The following is a 13,495-nucleotide window of genomic DNA, read 5'->3' as shown; positions in this document are numbered from 1 at the left end:
CTATTTGAGTACCATTATTATAAATAATTTTTCACTTCATTCAGGAATTTTCCCCGTACGTTATTATCCGCGACTGCCCGAGAGGGCTCCCCCTCCCCCGCCGTCCTTGTGGCTCTGATAAGCCAAAGCAATATGCAGCCAGGAGACGCTCAAGTCTGAGATGAAGGCAGTATGCAGTCACAACAACGTCTTAATTAAGCTGAAGGCCATGAAGAAAGACTGCGCTGTGAAACACCGAGCAGTGGCTGTAGACAGGTCTGTCTGGAGCAAGGCGTTCCTCTCCAGCACCCACCCGCTCCAACACGCGCATTGAACCTGTCAGCGCCCCGGCCGCTCCAGCAGCGCCCGCAGGCCTCCTGCAGGCTGCGCGGGTGGCTCTGCCCGCTGGCGCCAGGGTGGACGCTGTCGGTGCCGCCGGGTCCCACGGGCACCCTGTCCCTCAGCTCACTGTGCGAAGGAGAGTCTCCCGAACCTTCTGCTCACTGACGTGCCATTACCAAGACTGGAAATGGCAAGAAACTGGTTAAAAACTGTAGTTACTGCTTCCAGGACCATTTTTCCTGGACTGCAGCTTTGCAATAGTAAGTACGTTACACACTCGAAGGAGTCACAGGACAGCTCCGGTGGGGATCCGGCAATTTCTGACAAAATGTACTTTGAGATATAGAGAAGAGTCAAGAGCCAAAATTCATTTCACCCTCCATAAAAAGGCTGAGCCCCAGCTGGAAGCGCCGTTTTCACTGACTACTGAGACAGTCTTGGGTGTCTACAGAGAACCGGGACCATGCTGCAAGTCTTGATTTCACCCTCCTTCACAGCCCTCCCTTTCTAAATAGCCCGTCCTGTCCTCACCACGAGAATCCACATCAAGGAGATACCCAAGAGGAAGGTAAGAGACGGTTCATAATGGCTTTTGTTTCCCTGCGCCAGCACTGGGAAACCTGCTGTTCGGTAGGAAACACCCTCTGGCAACACCAGGCCCCGTGGACCCCGTCCCCTTGCCCTCCACGACCCGCAGAGCTGCCGCATCCCACCGCTCCGCCGGGAGCGCCCGCCGCAAACCGCCGCGGCACAACCCCTGGGGCCGGCGGTGGCAGCGCGTTCCTAAACGCCGCGTTGCCATGGTGCCGCGGCGAGGACGCGCGGCCCGCAGGTACAACCACTGCCTGCAAACTGCGCCCATGGAACAGGAAACCCCAGCGTGGTTTCCGCGGCGCGCCGGGGCTGCTCTGCCGGGCACTGCGGGAATTGCGGCAGCAGCTCAGCAGCTGCGGGAAGGCGGCAGCGCCCAGGGGCAGCGTGCAGCCCCTGCCAGCGCACAGGATGCTTCGTGTGACATGACCCTTCCTTCAGAAACGACCCCCAGCTGCAAGAGCCATTACAGCACACGTATGCACAGCAACTTGTGTAACGCTGTGTCTGGAGAACGTCCAGCTGGGGGAAAAAAGAATGATATACTTTGGCTGAAGTGTGCTCATGCAGATGCAGAACACCAACGCCATGCGCGGTTCCGCAGGCCTGTTGTGCGCGTTGCCTGTCACTGTGTGGCAAGCACTCGGGCTGTCTGCGGCCCGTGCGAGCAGCGGGCAGGACGCCCGGCGGGGCCGTGCCCAGAGCTGCCGCCCGGCTGTGCGCCACGCGACGCTTCCTCGGCACAGAAAGCACAGCTCCCCGGCCTCCACCCCAGACTGCCTCACGAACAAAAGAACATGCCTTCCCTACTTTGCTACATCTATTAGGGCAGAAGAATAACAAGAAAAACGAATACTGACAAGAATTATGCAATTGTTATATTCCATCTATGTAGGAACCCGAAGCCGCACTTTCAGTCATAGATTACCTTTTAAATAACCCTCTGATTATGGTACATGAATTAATGCCATGTTCCTACGTTAGAAGTGTCACTCACTATTAATAGCAAGAACCTGTGAATAGCACATTTTTGCCATCTTCCCTGATTATGCACAAGCGCTCCCTATGGCACAGCACACCGAACGCGCTGCCGCTGCTGCGGTGCTTCCAAACCGTCCTCAAAACCTCCCTCAGCGTCAGGTTTAAAGCCAATATTTTTCTCCTCTTGCAAAAATGACACAACAAGAGAAACGGTGGCCGAGTGTGATCCTACTATGCCTATCACAATACTTGTTCAGGTGTAATACTGCTCCAAAAACACCTCCTAAGCAAAACTGTCTTGCTCCCCAGCACCATGCGGCTGAAGCACAGACCATGCGCCAGCCCGGTAAGAGACGAGGCAGGTGAAGCGCAGTTGTGCTGCAGCTGCACGTTGACATCTTTCTTTAGTTTGCAGAACAGAAAGTCCTTTTGTGCCGGTTCACCAGCAGCTCCCGGAGCACACGGCTCTGGCACAGACACGGGGTCCGAGGACCGGGCTGCTCGCCGCAGCGAGTGCTCCGAGGCAGCAGCTCCTGCAGGAGAGCGGGCAGCAGGGACCCGGCCCCAAACCAAACCCACCGTGCGGCCCTGAAGCACAGTAACACGTTCCTGCACCCGCATGGGTGAAAGAAGCGGCCTGATCCTCAGCGTTCTATTTAAATATACACGTTCTCCCTGCAGACTAATGCTAGTTAAAAATAAAAGCTAGATAAAATATTCATTGGTAGGTTTTTTTCTGCATTGACATCTGGAAACTATTACCAGCTCTACCCCTTGTATAGTGAACACAGAGAAAACAGCAGCCAGAGAGAACCAAGTGCGCACGTGCGAGCGCACGCTTCTTAAAGACAACGCACAACCCCCATATCTTAAGATCTAGTTTCAAATTTGCCCTAATACTGGGGAAACAAATCTATGCAGTGCCAGTACTCAGAATATAGAAGTGGGAAAGAGTAAAGATCTCATCTGTTTTTAATGTGTACGTTCAGCGTAGCAGAGAACAGTGTGTAGGAAACGCACCCTTGCTGGGCAGGACGAAGCTGAAACAGGCAGAGACGTCTCTTAGGATTCAATGTGATGACCACGAAGACGATGAGCCAAGTGTGTGTTGGTACAGCTTTCCACAAGAGCTCTCATGGAGCTGCTCCCCGAGGGCTGCAATCTTCGACAAGTAACGATTGCTGCCAGTAACGCGTGTGCCTGGGCATTCTGGGGGGTCTCTCTGCACCCCTGCTGCTCTCCACACTTCAGTGGCCCTGCTGAAAGCTGGATGTGTCCCAGGGCTCCCACACCTGGCCGGCGGTGCAGGCAGGGCTGCTTTGCCTGGTTACGCTTGGTTACGCGGAAGAGCAGAGGAACATCGCGCGCCTCAGCCTACCTGATATGGCGTACAAGTTCGAGTGCTGGTGCTCCAGGTCCAGGCGGGAGCTGTGGCTTTTCCCTCGGAAGCTGGCGGGGAGCGTCAGCGAGATGTGCCTGAGGAACAGAGACGGGAAACAGAGAGGACGTTACTACAGAGCAAAAGAGGCTGCTGCTGTCAGCTCGCGCTTGCCTGCGCATTCCAGTCAGCTTAAACAGCAAATAGCGATTTTAGCATTGCTCCCAAAAGCCAGAGTGGGCCCCAAATACCCATGGGAGACCCAGGTGGGGATTCAGCCGTTACAACTGAGGGTGGTTGTCCTGCTTCAGCTGCCCCTCAGCCCAGTGGTGGGATTGTCTGTGCCCAGCACAACCCGCTGGCCCTGCTGGACACCGGGCTCAGCCAACAACCAGCGCGCTGCCAAAGCGCAGCACGCGCAGGTCCCGGCCAGCGTGGGCGAGCACGGCCCCCCGCAAACACACGTCAGCCTGCGCCTGAGCCCCCCGCGGGACCCAGCTGGCTCCTCTTGCAGGCAGAGAGCGCAACAGCAAGTGCTTCGGATCTATCTGTGCCAGAAACTTCTGAGTACCTTTGTAAGTAAGATCGCTGAAAGCCGCTCGCTGGCTGAGGGGCTCCGAGCGCCCCAGAGCCACCCCCGCTCCCCGAGCACCGTGACCGCGGTGACGCACACGCCAGATCCCCACACCAGCCCTGAGGAAAGCGAAGCCAAACTCCGCTCGTGGGCTCCAGCTGCGGCCGTGCGCACCAGCCTCCCTCCTCCCAACAACGCTCTGTCCAGCATTCCTGCAGCACAGGGATATTTTTACATCTGTCATTAAACCTTCCTATAAATAGGAAAAAGCAGAGCTCGTGGAAGTCAAGTTGAAACTATTTTCAGTGGCTCAGAGCTTATTAAAAGGAAAATGCGGCAGTCGGCGGGCCTGGCCGCGGGCGCGGTGGGCGACCTTCCCAGAGCAGGCGGCGCGGGAGGTGGGATGTGACTCCGGGCAGCCCCATGCCCATGACTGCCGGAGCTGTTCTGTGCCAGCCCCGGCACCCACCACAGACCCGACACCCTGCGCAGGGCACCAACAGCCAGCGGCACACGCCAGGGACGCTGCCGGGCACGGGGAGCTGAGCAAGGCTGCTGGCAGCGGGGGGCACGGCTCTGCCCCCACGGCTCTGCCCCCACACAGCTCCACCGAGAAGTCTGCCACGAGAAAAGACTTTCTGCCAGTAACCATTATTGATAGCCCATGGATTTCTATGCTTTAATGATCGATTCACACTTCTCCGTTTTAATCCACACCTGCATTGCTCCAATGCCGATCCCGAGCCTGTGTGAGTGTCTGCACAATGTCGCTGTCTCGCAGACCGCGTTGCCGCGGGTTTTGAAGCTGCCCCCTCCTCCCGGAGCAGCTCGGTGCAGCAGCACCGGGTGCAGGTTCCGCTTTGCGGGCGCCAGAGCTGCCGGGCCCGGTGAGACCTGCGGCATCGCCCCCGTCGGAACAGGCGGCTCCTGCGTCCCCCCCAAACGCCGTCCCTGCGGGGCGGGCCCTGTGTAGCCTCCAGCAGAGCAGCAAATCCACGTTCTTAGCAGGTTTTGTCTATTGAGCAAATCATCTGGAAATTATCTGTCTTTAAAAAAGCACACGTTTTGTGAAGAACTACGTATTTTTAGCCCTTGGCGCAGCTAATGGTGAACAGCACAGATAAAATAAGAAACAACGAACACCAGTTTGAGTTTGCTTGTGCTTCTCAAAGCTCTTTCTAACCAAAAAAAGATGGCGTGAAAATATTTTGGAATTTGGCTAACAGTTTGCTGTTTGAAACACAATCCATATGAGCGTCCTCGCAAGCAGAGGCAGGTTTGTCATGAACACGCTTTAAACCAGAAGACCGCTGCCTGTAGGCATTACACGCTTTTCATTTGCTTTTTAATAGCAGTATCCAAAAATACCTTCTGAGGCACCAAAACAGCTGACAGAGAGACTCGCATGGGCACTGCTCACCGCACTTCTGCCTGCACCTCTGCCTGCACCTCTGCCTGCACCTCTGCCTGCGCCGCAGGAATTGCTCTGGGAGTAACCAGAGCAAGGCCAGCTAAAAGACCATTTTCTGAGCAGAGGATTTGAGAAGTTCAGCGGCTTCTGCTGCAGGAGGGGCCGACGCTGCTCCTGGACAGCCCTCCCACAGCCCCACAGGCCCGAGGGACGCAGCCACGGTGCCGCAGCCACGGTGCCGCAGCGGCTCGCGGAGACCCCGCACGAGCGCCAGGAAGGAGCCGGCAGCTCCACAAACGCACGCCGCAGCCGTCCTGTAAGGCTCCAAACCCTTCGTCTGCAGATGAGTTCCCGAAGCACATCCCCGGCTGCCAGCAGCACCCGGCAGCTCGCGCCAGCCCCGGCTCCGCCAGCGCCATATGCTGACGTGCTGCGCACGCTCCGCGCCGGTAATTAAAATGAATCACTGGCATCCGGGGGACTCGGACCACACAGCCCAGCGTGGCGGCAGGAGGTGCCGCGCCCAGAACGCAGTGTCTGTCTGTCTGTCTGCTCCCAGTGCGGGGCGCACGGAGGTGCTGGCTGAGCACCTCAGACCTGCCCTCGCGGGGTTGGCAGCACCAAGCGCCGGTTCAGCTGCTGCTGGCACCGCTGGCTCCAACATCAGCTGTTCGAGGGCACTGGGGAAGGACGGTGTCCCGCGGGTGTCCCTGGGTGTCCCCTGCGCCACAGCCAAGCGGCACTGCCAGAGCCGGTCCTGCCACGAGAACACGGGGCTGCGAGGCCACAAGCCGAGGGCAGTGGCTGCTGCCAGATCAGCTTTCCCCTCCCCCGTCCCTTTCTCAAAAGCAGGACATCGTAGGGAAAAAACAGGAAACAAAGTCTAGTTTATTTTAAATTAATGCAAACTTTGGCCAGGATCGATATAACTTATACCTACAAAGTTGGTTGCGTAATGCATTTTCCTTATGCGTTGTGAGAGCTAAATCATTTTGCATTGCCGAAGACAAAAAAAACACAAGCAAAAGAGAGGCTGCCATTGAAAAAGCAAGAAAATCCCAATTACAAAGTCCCCAAGTTCCTAAACACATATCGTGGAGTATGTGCAGCTCTGCAGCATATGGCAAATCAATTACTAGTTTAAATTTTAAAACAAAAACATGGTAAATGTGCTGCAGAAATAATCAAGAACAACGGTTTGGTTTAGATTACAGCGGCCACTAGAGTTTTGAATACAATTAATCATCATTCCAGGCAATGGGAAGCCATATTGACACTTATTCCTAATTTGAATATTTAATTAGGGTGAAGTTCTTCATCAAATTATCACAGAACTGGGAGGAAAGCCTAAAAGATTTAAACAATTACCAGTTTAACCCTTCACCCACTGCTCACCTGTGAGCACCAGAGCCTCTCCAGCTCTGCAAAGCCAGAGGGCGCCCGGGCGGGCGGGGGAACGGAGGAGCGGCCACGAGCGCGGCCACGCTGCGGACACCGGCACCCACGGGACACACGCACGGCAGAGCGGGGCCGCCCTGCAGCACCACGGCGCTTCCCCTCCCGTGGTTTATTTGGTTTTCTAACCGAGCAGCCCATCCAGAACCAGCCGCTGGTTCACGTGCCCAGGGACAGACCCCTCTCTGGAGGGCGGCGAGGTGGCCGCCCCGGCGTCCTTGCCCCCGCATGGCCCTGCGCCCAGCGCACAGCCCTTCGTGTGCACTGCACGGCCCTGCGCCCAGCGCACAGCCCTTCGTGTGCACCGCACGGCCCTGCGCCCAGCGCACAGCCCTTCGTGTGCACTGCATGGCCCTGCACCCAGCGCACAGCCCTTCGTGTGCACCGCACGGCCCTGCGCCCAGCGCACAGCCCTTCGTGTGCACCGCACGGCCCTGCGCCCAGCGCACAGCCCTTCGTGTGCACCGCACGGCCCTGCGCCCAGCGCACAGCCCTTCGTGTGCACTGCATGGCCCTGCGCCCAGCGCACAGCCCTTCGTGTGCACCGCACGGCCCTGCACCCAGCGCACAGCCCTTCGTGTGCTGTGTTAATCCACATCAGAAAATCTCGTTTAATGAGGAGTGATATAGTTACGAACTCTCTAGAGTCATAATTAGAGCAAACTAATTGAAGTTGTGTTTTGACACACTTTCCAAATTCACGGGTACTGCATGACATATTCACAACACTACTGCTGCACAGCCATGGCGACAGCAAAATCATTAGGCTAATAACGCTTATTTGCATTCTTATCATGCCAGCAGCATGCCGTTAAATACTGCTCCAACCAGTGCTCGTTCGCTCTGAAAGTTTCCACCGAAAGATATTAACAGTAATTATTAGTGCTTTAGTGGAATCTCTAATGCTGAGGAACGGCATCTCACGTTAACTATCCCCGTGCCAGTTATTTTCCTTTTGAACCGTCACAAAAAGCGGTTTCCTGCCTCCCCGCTGACCCAGAGCACGGAGGCGGATTTGGTGCCGCGGGTCCCTGGAGCGGAGGGAGGACGGAGGACGGACCCGCGCCGGCGAGCGCCACGCCAGCCCGCACTCGGTCAACACCAAATAGTGCTCCCCAGCGTACGCCGACTTCCAGGCAGTTCAGGATGAAACAATCGCAGCAGCGCAGTTCAGGACATGGTAGATTTAATTGCTCTCTTTAGTTTTGCGGTCATTAAATCTACAGAGCAGGCCTGCGCACAGCAGCGCGGGATCGGATCCCTCACATGCTACAAAGGGGCTTGAGGTCTGCACACATTATGGCCACTTTTGGAACGCTTTTGGAGTGAAACCTGCATAGAACAGGCCCAGGAATGCCCAGCGGTTCCAAATCAGTTATTAATAACTGTCTCAGGAAGGTGATGAACTGCTTTTGAAGTCAGGGGGCAAGTACTCATAAAAAGCAACAGAGCATCATAAGAGGAAACGCCAGATATCAAAGGATGCTTCATAATTCATATAAAAGTATCAACAACGCACAGCAAAAGAACAATGGTAAGTGTTTGCTTTCCAACTGGACTGGAAGAGCGTGGTAGAAAGAACAGGCAAAACTCTGAAGAACTGCCAACATTACCAAAGGTATGAGAGGCCTGTCCCGGCTTCGAGGAACCGCGGCCACGACTACAGTGCATCAACAAACCTGAGAACAGCGCTGCAAACTGCAGTCCCATAGGAATAGAGAGTCATATCTTCCATAACCAACAAACTGAGGGCAGAACAATTAAAATTCCAAGCTGCAGAAAGCTAGAAACACACCTATCAGAAGTTAACGTCAGGCTGTAGCTCTCAAGAAACGTAATCTAACTTGAAAGCTTTGCCTATCAAGGGAAGAAAAGCCCATTTCTAAGAAACAAGCTGCTGGAGTTTCACTGACAGACATCACAGACGTCCCAGCGAGCGCTGGCTCTGTCAGAACGCGTTTGCCCAAGCGCAGCTCCGGCCAGCGCCGCGGCAGACACCTCCAGCTCCAGCATCGTCCAGAGCGGCAGACACCTCTGGCTCCAGCAGTGTCCAGAGCGGCAGACACCTCTGGCTCCAGCAGTGTCCAGAGCAGCAGACGCCTCCGGCTCCAGCATCATCCAGAGCAGCAGACGCCTCCGGCAGCGTCCAGAGCCCCACGTGCAGCGGTTACTCAGAGCCCCTGACTTCGCTGTGCTCAGCACTGCGATGCCAGAACACCTACCTCATACTCCAAAGAACTGCAATGAAAACCAAAACCGCGAGGCAGGAATCACCTCGGGTAACAGACTTCATTCCAGACAATCTATTCTAATCGTGTAAACCAAATATTTAAATACTTTCTAAAACCTTCCTGACCCTTTGCCTAAAACAAGCAACATATGGGCTTTGCAAGCATTTCATCTCATTCCAAGCTACTAAAATATCCTGTTTCCCAAAAATCAATGAGAGCTGGTGGTGCCAGATTCAGATTCTATAAAAGCCCGAACGCATGAGAGAATGAAAAGGGGAGCGAGTGATTCTTTCCACTTTTAGAGCTGCCCGTTTGCGTCCCGGCTGCAGCGAGGGCAGCGCTGCGGCACACGGCGCGGCCCCTCTGCCAAACCACAGCGATCTCGGCTGACGGAACAAACCCTGGCACCGCCAACGAGGGAGCGTGATCTGCTGCAGCCCAGCAACCCAACATGTGAGGCTTTGCGCAGGATGGAGCTCCTGCAGCTTCCTCTGTACAGGGATTCATTCAGATCAGAGGACTTGAGTAACTAGCATAGAACAGCTGCCAAACAATAGAAAAACCCCAACAAGTTTAATTTACGCCGCTCGCAGGCCCGAGCCGTAGCGCGCTCAATCGCCGGAGGACGGCGGCGAAGCGGCAGCCCCGGCGCTGCGAGCGCTGGCGGGTCCGGGGCTGCGGAGGCCGCTCGGGCGCCGGCCCTGCCCGGCGGGAGCCTCGGGATAGCGGAGCAGCGGGAACAGCCGCCCAGCAGCAAACTACTCCAACAAGATACGTTACAGACTGCAAGCTCCCTCAGCTAGCATTTTAAATTCTGCCAAATCGGCACCCAGAGCGCGGGTCCCGGGAGCCCTCGCTGCGCCGCACCCGGCACTGCCCTGAAACCTGCTCAACAAATACCCCACAGAAAGACCCATTTGGGAAGAGCGCGTTGTCAGCACTTTGCCAGTAATAAATAATGACAGTCCAAACACTTTGCTAAAAGCAATAAACTCAAGGAGTGTTTTGGAAAATGGTGAAAGTGATTGATTTAAAGAAGGAAATCTCTGAACGCAACCACATGCACTTCAGGGTGAAAGCACAGATTACAAATCAACAGTGGCAGAGATCATATTAAATAGCAAACAACACTGAAGTTTTAGGGAAAAATGCTCAATTCCCCCACAGGGCTTATTTAACAACTGCGTGTAGAGCTCCTCTGAACACATACCTTCGGTTTGTACTTAACGACCCCGCGCTGCACCCTAAGAAAACATGCCTCCAGGAATATTGCTGTACCAGGAACAGGGCTCTATGAAGAAAAATAACTCTGAGAGTATTGAGGCCTCTTCACTCAGAGCACTCCTCACATTTTTCAATGCACGCTCAAAATCAGCTAAATCAATCAAACCTCTTCTAACTACAGTTAATGTCTCTTTCTCAGCTGCCGCAACGTCTTCTTGTGCCTGGAAACCACTCGTATTGTTTAAACATTTTCTCCTAATCATCGTTTTCTAGCACTGAAGCACACTGGACTGTGACCAATTCTTGCACGTCTTCAGCCCGCTGAGCTGGCCGTCAGCCCCGCGGTCGCAGGCTCCGTATGGAAACGGGCCCTGGAGAGCCGGGTGCCAGCACCTCCATGCACCCGCGAGCCGCCCGCTCCCACCTGCGCCGCGCACACGCGTCACGGACCTGTCACTCTGAGGCTTTGCTCCTCACCATATCGACTGGAATGGGTCCGTGGAAACGTTCCTCCAAGCTTTCGTTTAAAAACTAGGAATGTTGTACTGTATTTCACAATGCAAGTGATTTGAGCCTTCAAGCCAAAGAATATGTTTTATTACTTGTAAATCAGAAAGCAGTTTTACTACAGAGCTCTTCTGATGGAACAGATTAGCAAACGCAAGTCCATGGCGAAGGCAGCGCTCTGTAGGAAGGAGCAGTGTCACACAGCCCCCGGCGCTTCTGAGAGCAGAACCCTCCAGCCCCGGCAGGAACAGCCCCGTGCTCCGTACTGAGCAGCGTGCGGCTGGGCGCAGGGGCTCCAGGGCAGCCCCCGTGCTCCGTACCGAGCAGCGTGCGGCTGGGCGCAGGGGCTCCAGGGCAGCCCCCGTGCTCCGTACCGAGCAGCGTGCGGCTGGGCGCAGGGGCTCCAGGGCTGCCCCCGTGCTCCGTACTGAGCAGCGTGCGGCTGGGCGCAGGGGCTCCAGGGCAGCCCCCGGCGCCCCGCACAGCCGGCCTGCCCGCAGCTCTGCCCGCGCTCCACGGCAGCTTTCGCAACTCTTGGCTTTGGTCCCCACCGCCGCAGAAAAGCATTGAAACCCTGGAACCTTTTCCTCTACAGACTCTCCATAAAATCTATTTAAAATGTCTTAAGAAAAAAATTAGGATAGCTATTTATAAATAATGTTGTTGCTACTCAGAAAATAGGGAAGGTAAAAGGCTTTCCACTTCCCTTCAATTAAGCCGCTACACAGACTAAGCCCAGCTCATCACCAGACTGAGCCCGGTCCCACTGCACGGGCTTGGTGCTGCTTTATTAGCTGCCACCTATCGCACATCATCAGCCTCCAGCAGAAAGCCACACACCGGTCGCCTGCCAAGCTTACATGACAAAGTTCAAACACCGTTAATAAATCAATTTGAAAAATCAGACTTCTCTGCCGAGAAAGGAAATTCTTACATTCCGTAACGTTAAACTCCACTGGGAGCAGAGGAACGGGAGCAAATCATTTCCCTTTTCTAAGGGAAGCAGCTCAACTATTTAAAAGGTAATTGGGAGCATGGGAGGAAAATTTACACATGCTGTTCCTATTTCAGGGTTTAAGTAGGGCAGTTGTTATCTTCTTATCCAAAGCAAAGCAGCACGACCCTGGTGCAAGAGTCCTGCCAGGCCAGCATTTCAGAGCGGAGCGCTCGGTGGCGCAGCCCCGCGCCGCGGGCAGGACAGCGCAGGAGCAGCAGCGGCTGGGCTGGAGCCCGGCGGCCCCGCGGAGCAGCGTGGGACACACAGCTGTGCACAGGGCACGGCTGCACGGTGGCACACACACACACATACGTGTGCACGGGGCACGGCTGCAAGGTGGAACACACACACACACACACACACATACACACACACACGTGTGCACAGGGCACGGCTGCAGGGTGGAACACACACACACACGCACACACACAGGACACGGCTCCAGCTGAGCGCGGAGCCCGGGGAGTCAGGCAGCGCAGAGGCAGCTCTGCCACGCTGGAGCTATTCTGGACCTGACAGCGAGTGCCCAGCCATGCTAACGCGGCTGCAAATACAAGTGGAGAGCAGCAAGATCTTCCTCTCCCTGGAAAGCCATTAACCTTTGAGATGACAGCCTTACAAACTAAATGACTGAACGATTCCCAGGGTCAGCGCGAATCTACATTTCCAAACCCTGACATCAACAAGTAAAAGTTGTGACTGAATCCTGGTCTCACCAAGAGGAAGATTAAACGCCTGTGACACATCATCTGCAATCAGAGCGCTCCATTTCCCAAAGTATCTGTCACAGATTGATAACATCCACGCAAAAAGTTAAGTGCAATTATGTCTGTCACTGTAAAACACACTTCAGCAGCACTGACTGACATCTTGCTTGCAGCTGACAAATTGTGAGAGGGCTGTCTGCATGACGGTGGCACAGACTCCTGCAGCACCTCGGAAGGGATGGAAACGCGCTCCCGAACCGAAGAGCCGTTGTGTAGGCGGTCGGAAGGCAAACGGTTCGAGACTGGCTCAGCGTGCGCTCACGGGAGTCACGGACGTGCTCACAAAAGGCTGGAACATCACGCACCAATCCTGCCCTACCCACCCCAACAGAGGCCGAGGCACAGAGGGGCTGAGCCCCAGGACAGCTCTGCAGTGCTCGAGACCCACACTCTTCTCCAGGTCCCCAGCCCACGCGCTGGCAGTCGCCGACCCACAGGCTGGGTGAAGTGCCAGGTGAGTTACCTTTACGAGCACCTGCTTTGGGCAGGGATGACCTTCTTGTTCCCCAAAGCGATGTGACGCGCAGCACTGGCGAGCGCGAGCCTGCAGCCCAGAGCGCCGGCACTGAGCAAGGCCAGCTCAAACTCCCAGCGGCGACTCAGCCAACACAAGCAGCTCTTCAGTAGCAGCCTTCTAGGAAACTGCAAGTGCGTTTCTCCAGGCTGCCATTAGTGCCAAGAAGCTGTCGCAAAATTTGGAGAGAAAAGACAGTGAAGCAGCTTGATGCCGTGCACAATGGCATGGCGGTGCTCCACGGCACAGCGAGCCCTCCTCCCGGGATGTGCCAGGCCTGCCCTAAGAGACCATGAGGCCGGATGCCTGCAGCTGGAAACACCAAGGACAAGAAACGGCTGAAAAATCACACATGCAGTCCAGCAGGAACAGCAGCTCTGGCTGCAAGGAGCAGCCCCGCGACACGAGGGGGAGCAGCGCGGCCAACGTGCCGCCAACTGCGGCGGCCAGACCTCTGACACACGACAGAGCTCGGATGAGCCGCCACCCACGGCTACACCAGGGACCAGAGGAGGAAACGCAGCTGGTGTAGAAATAAACCTCT

General features: G+C 55.5%; 1 protein-coding gene across 3 annotated transcripts in view; it reads right to left on the bottom strand.

Annotated features, from left to right (window-relative positions):
* Positions 1–13,495, bottom strand: part of MVB12B (multivesicular body subunit 12B) — a gene marked incomplete at its 5' end in the record, with an annotated part of 54,254 nt that overhangs the window by 23,300 nt on the left and 17,459 nt on the right. For all 3 annotated transcript variants that reach the window (XM_080355706.1, XM_080355707.1, XM_080355708.1), the window contains one exon: positions 3,272–3,369. In XM_080355706.1, coding sequence (XP_080211832.1) covers positions 3,272–3,369 — 98 coding nt within the window. The remainder of the gene's footprint in view (positions 1–3,271; positions 3,370–13,495) is intronic.

The sequence above is a fragment of the Nesoenas mayeri genome, assembly GCF_963082525.1.
Source record: "Nesoenas mayeri genome assembly, chromosome: 18".
In the NCBI taxonomy this organism is placed as follows: domain Eukaryota; kingdom Metazoa; phylum Chordata; class Aves; order Columbiformes; family Columbidae; genus Nesoenas; species Nesoenas mayeri.
The sequence above is the reverse complement of the archived record's forward strand: the minus strand, read 5'-3'. Positions and strand labels throughout refer to the sequence as shown.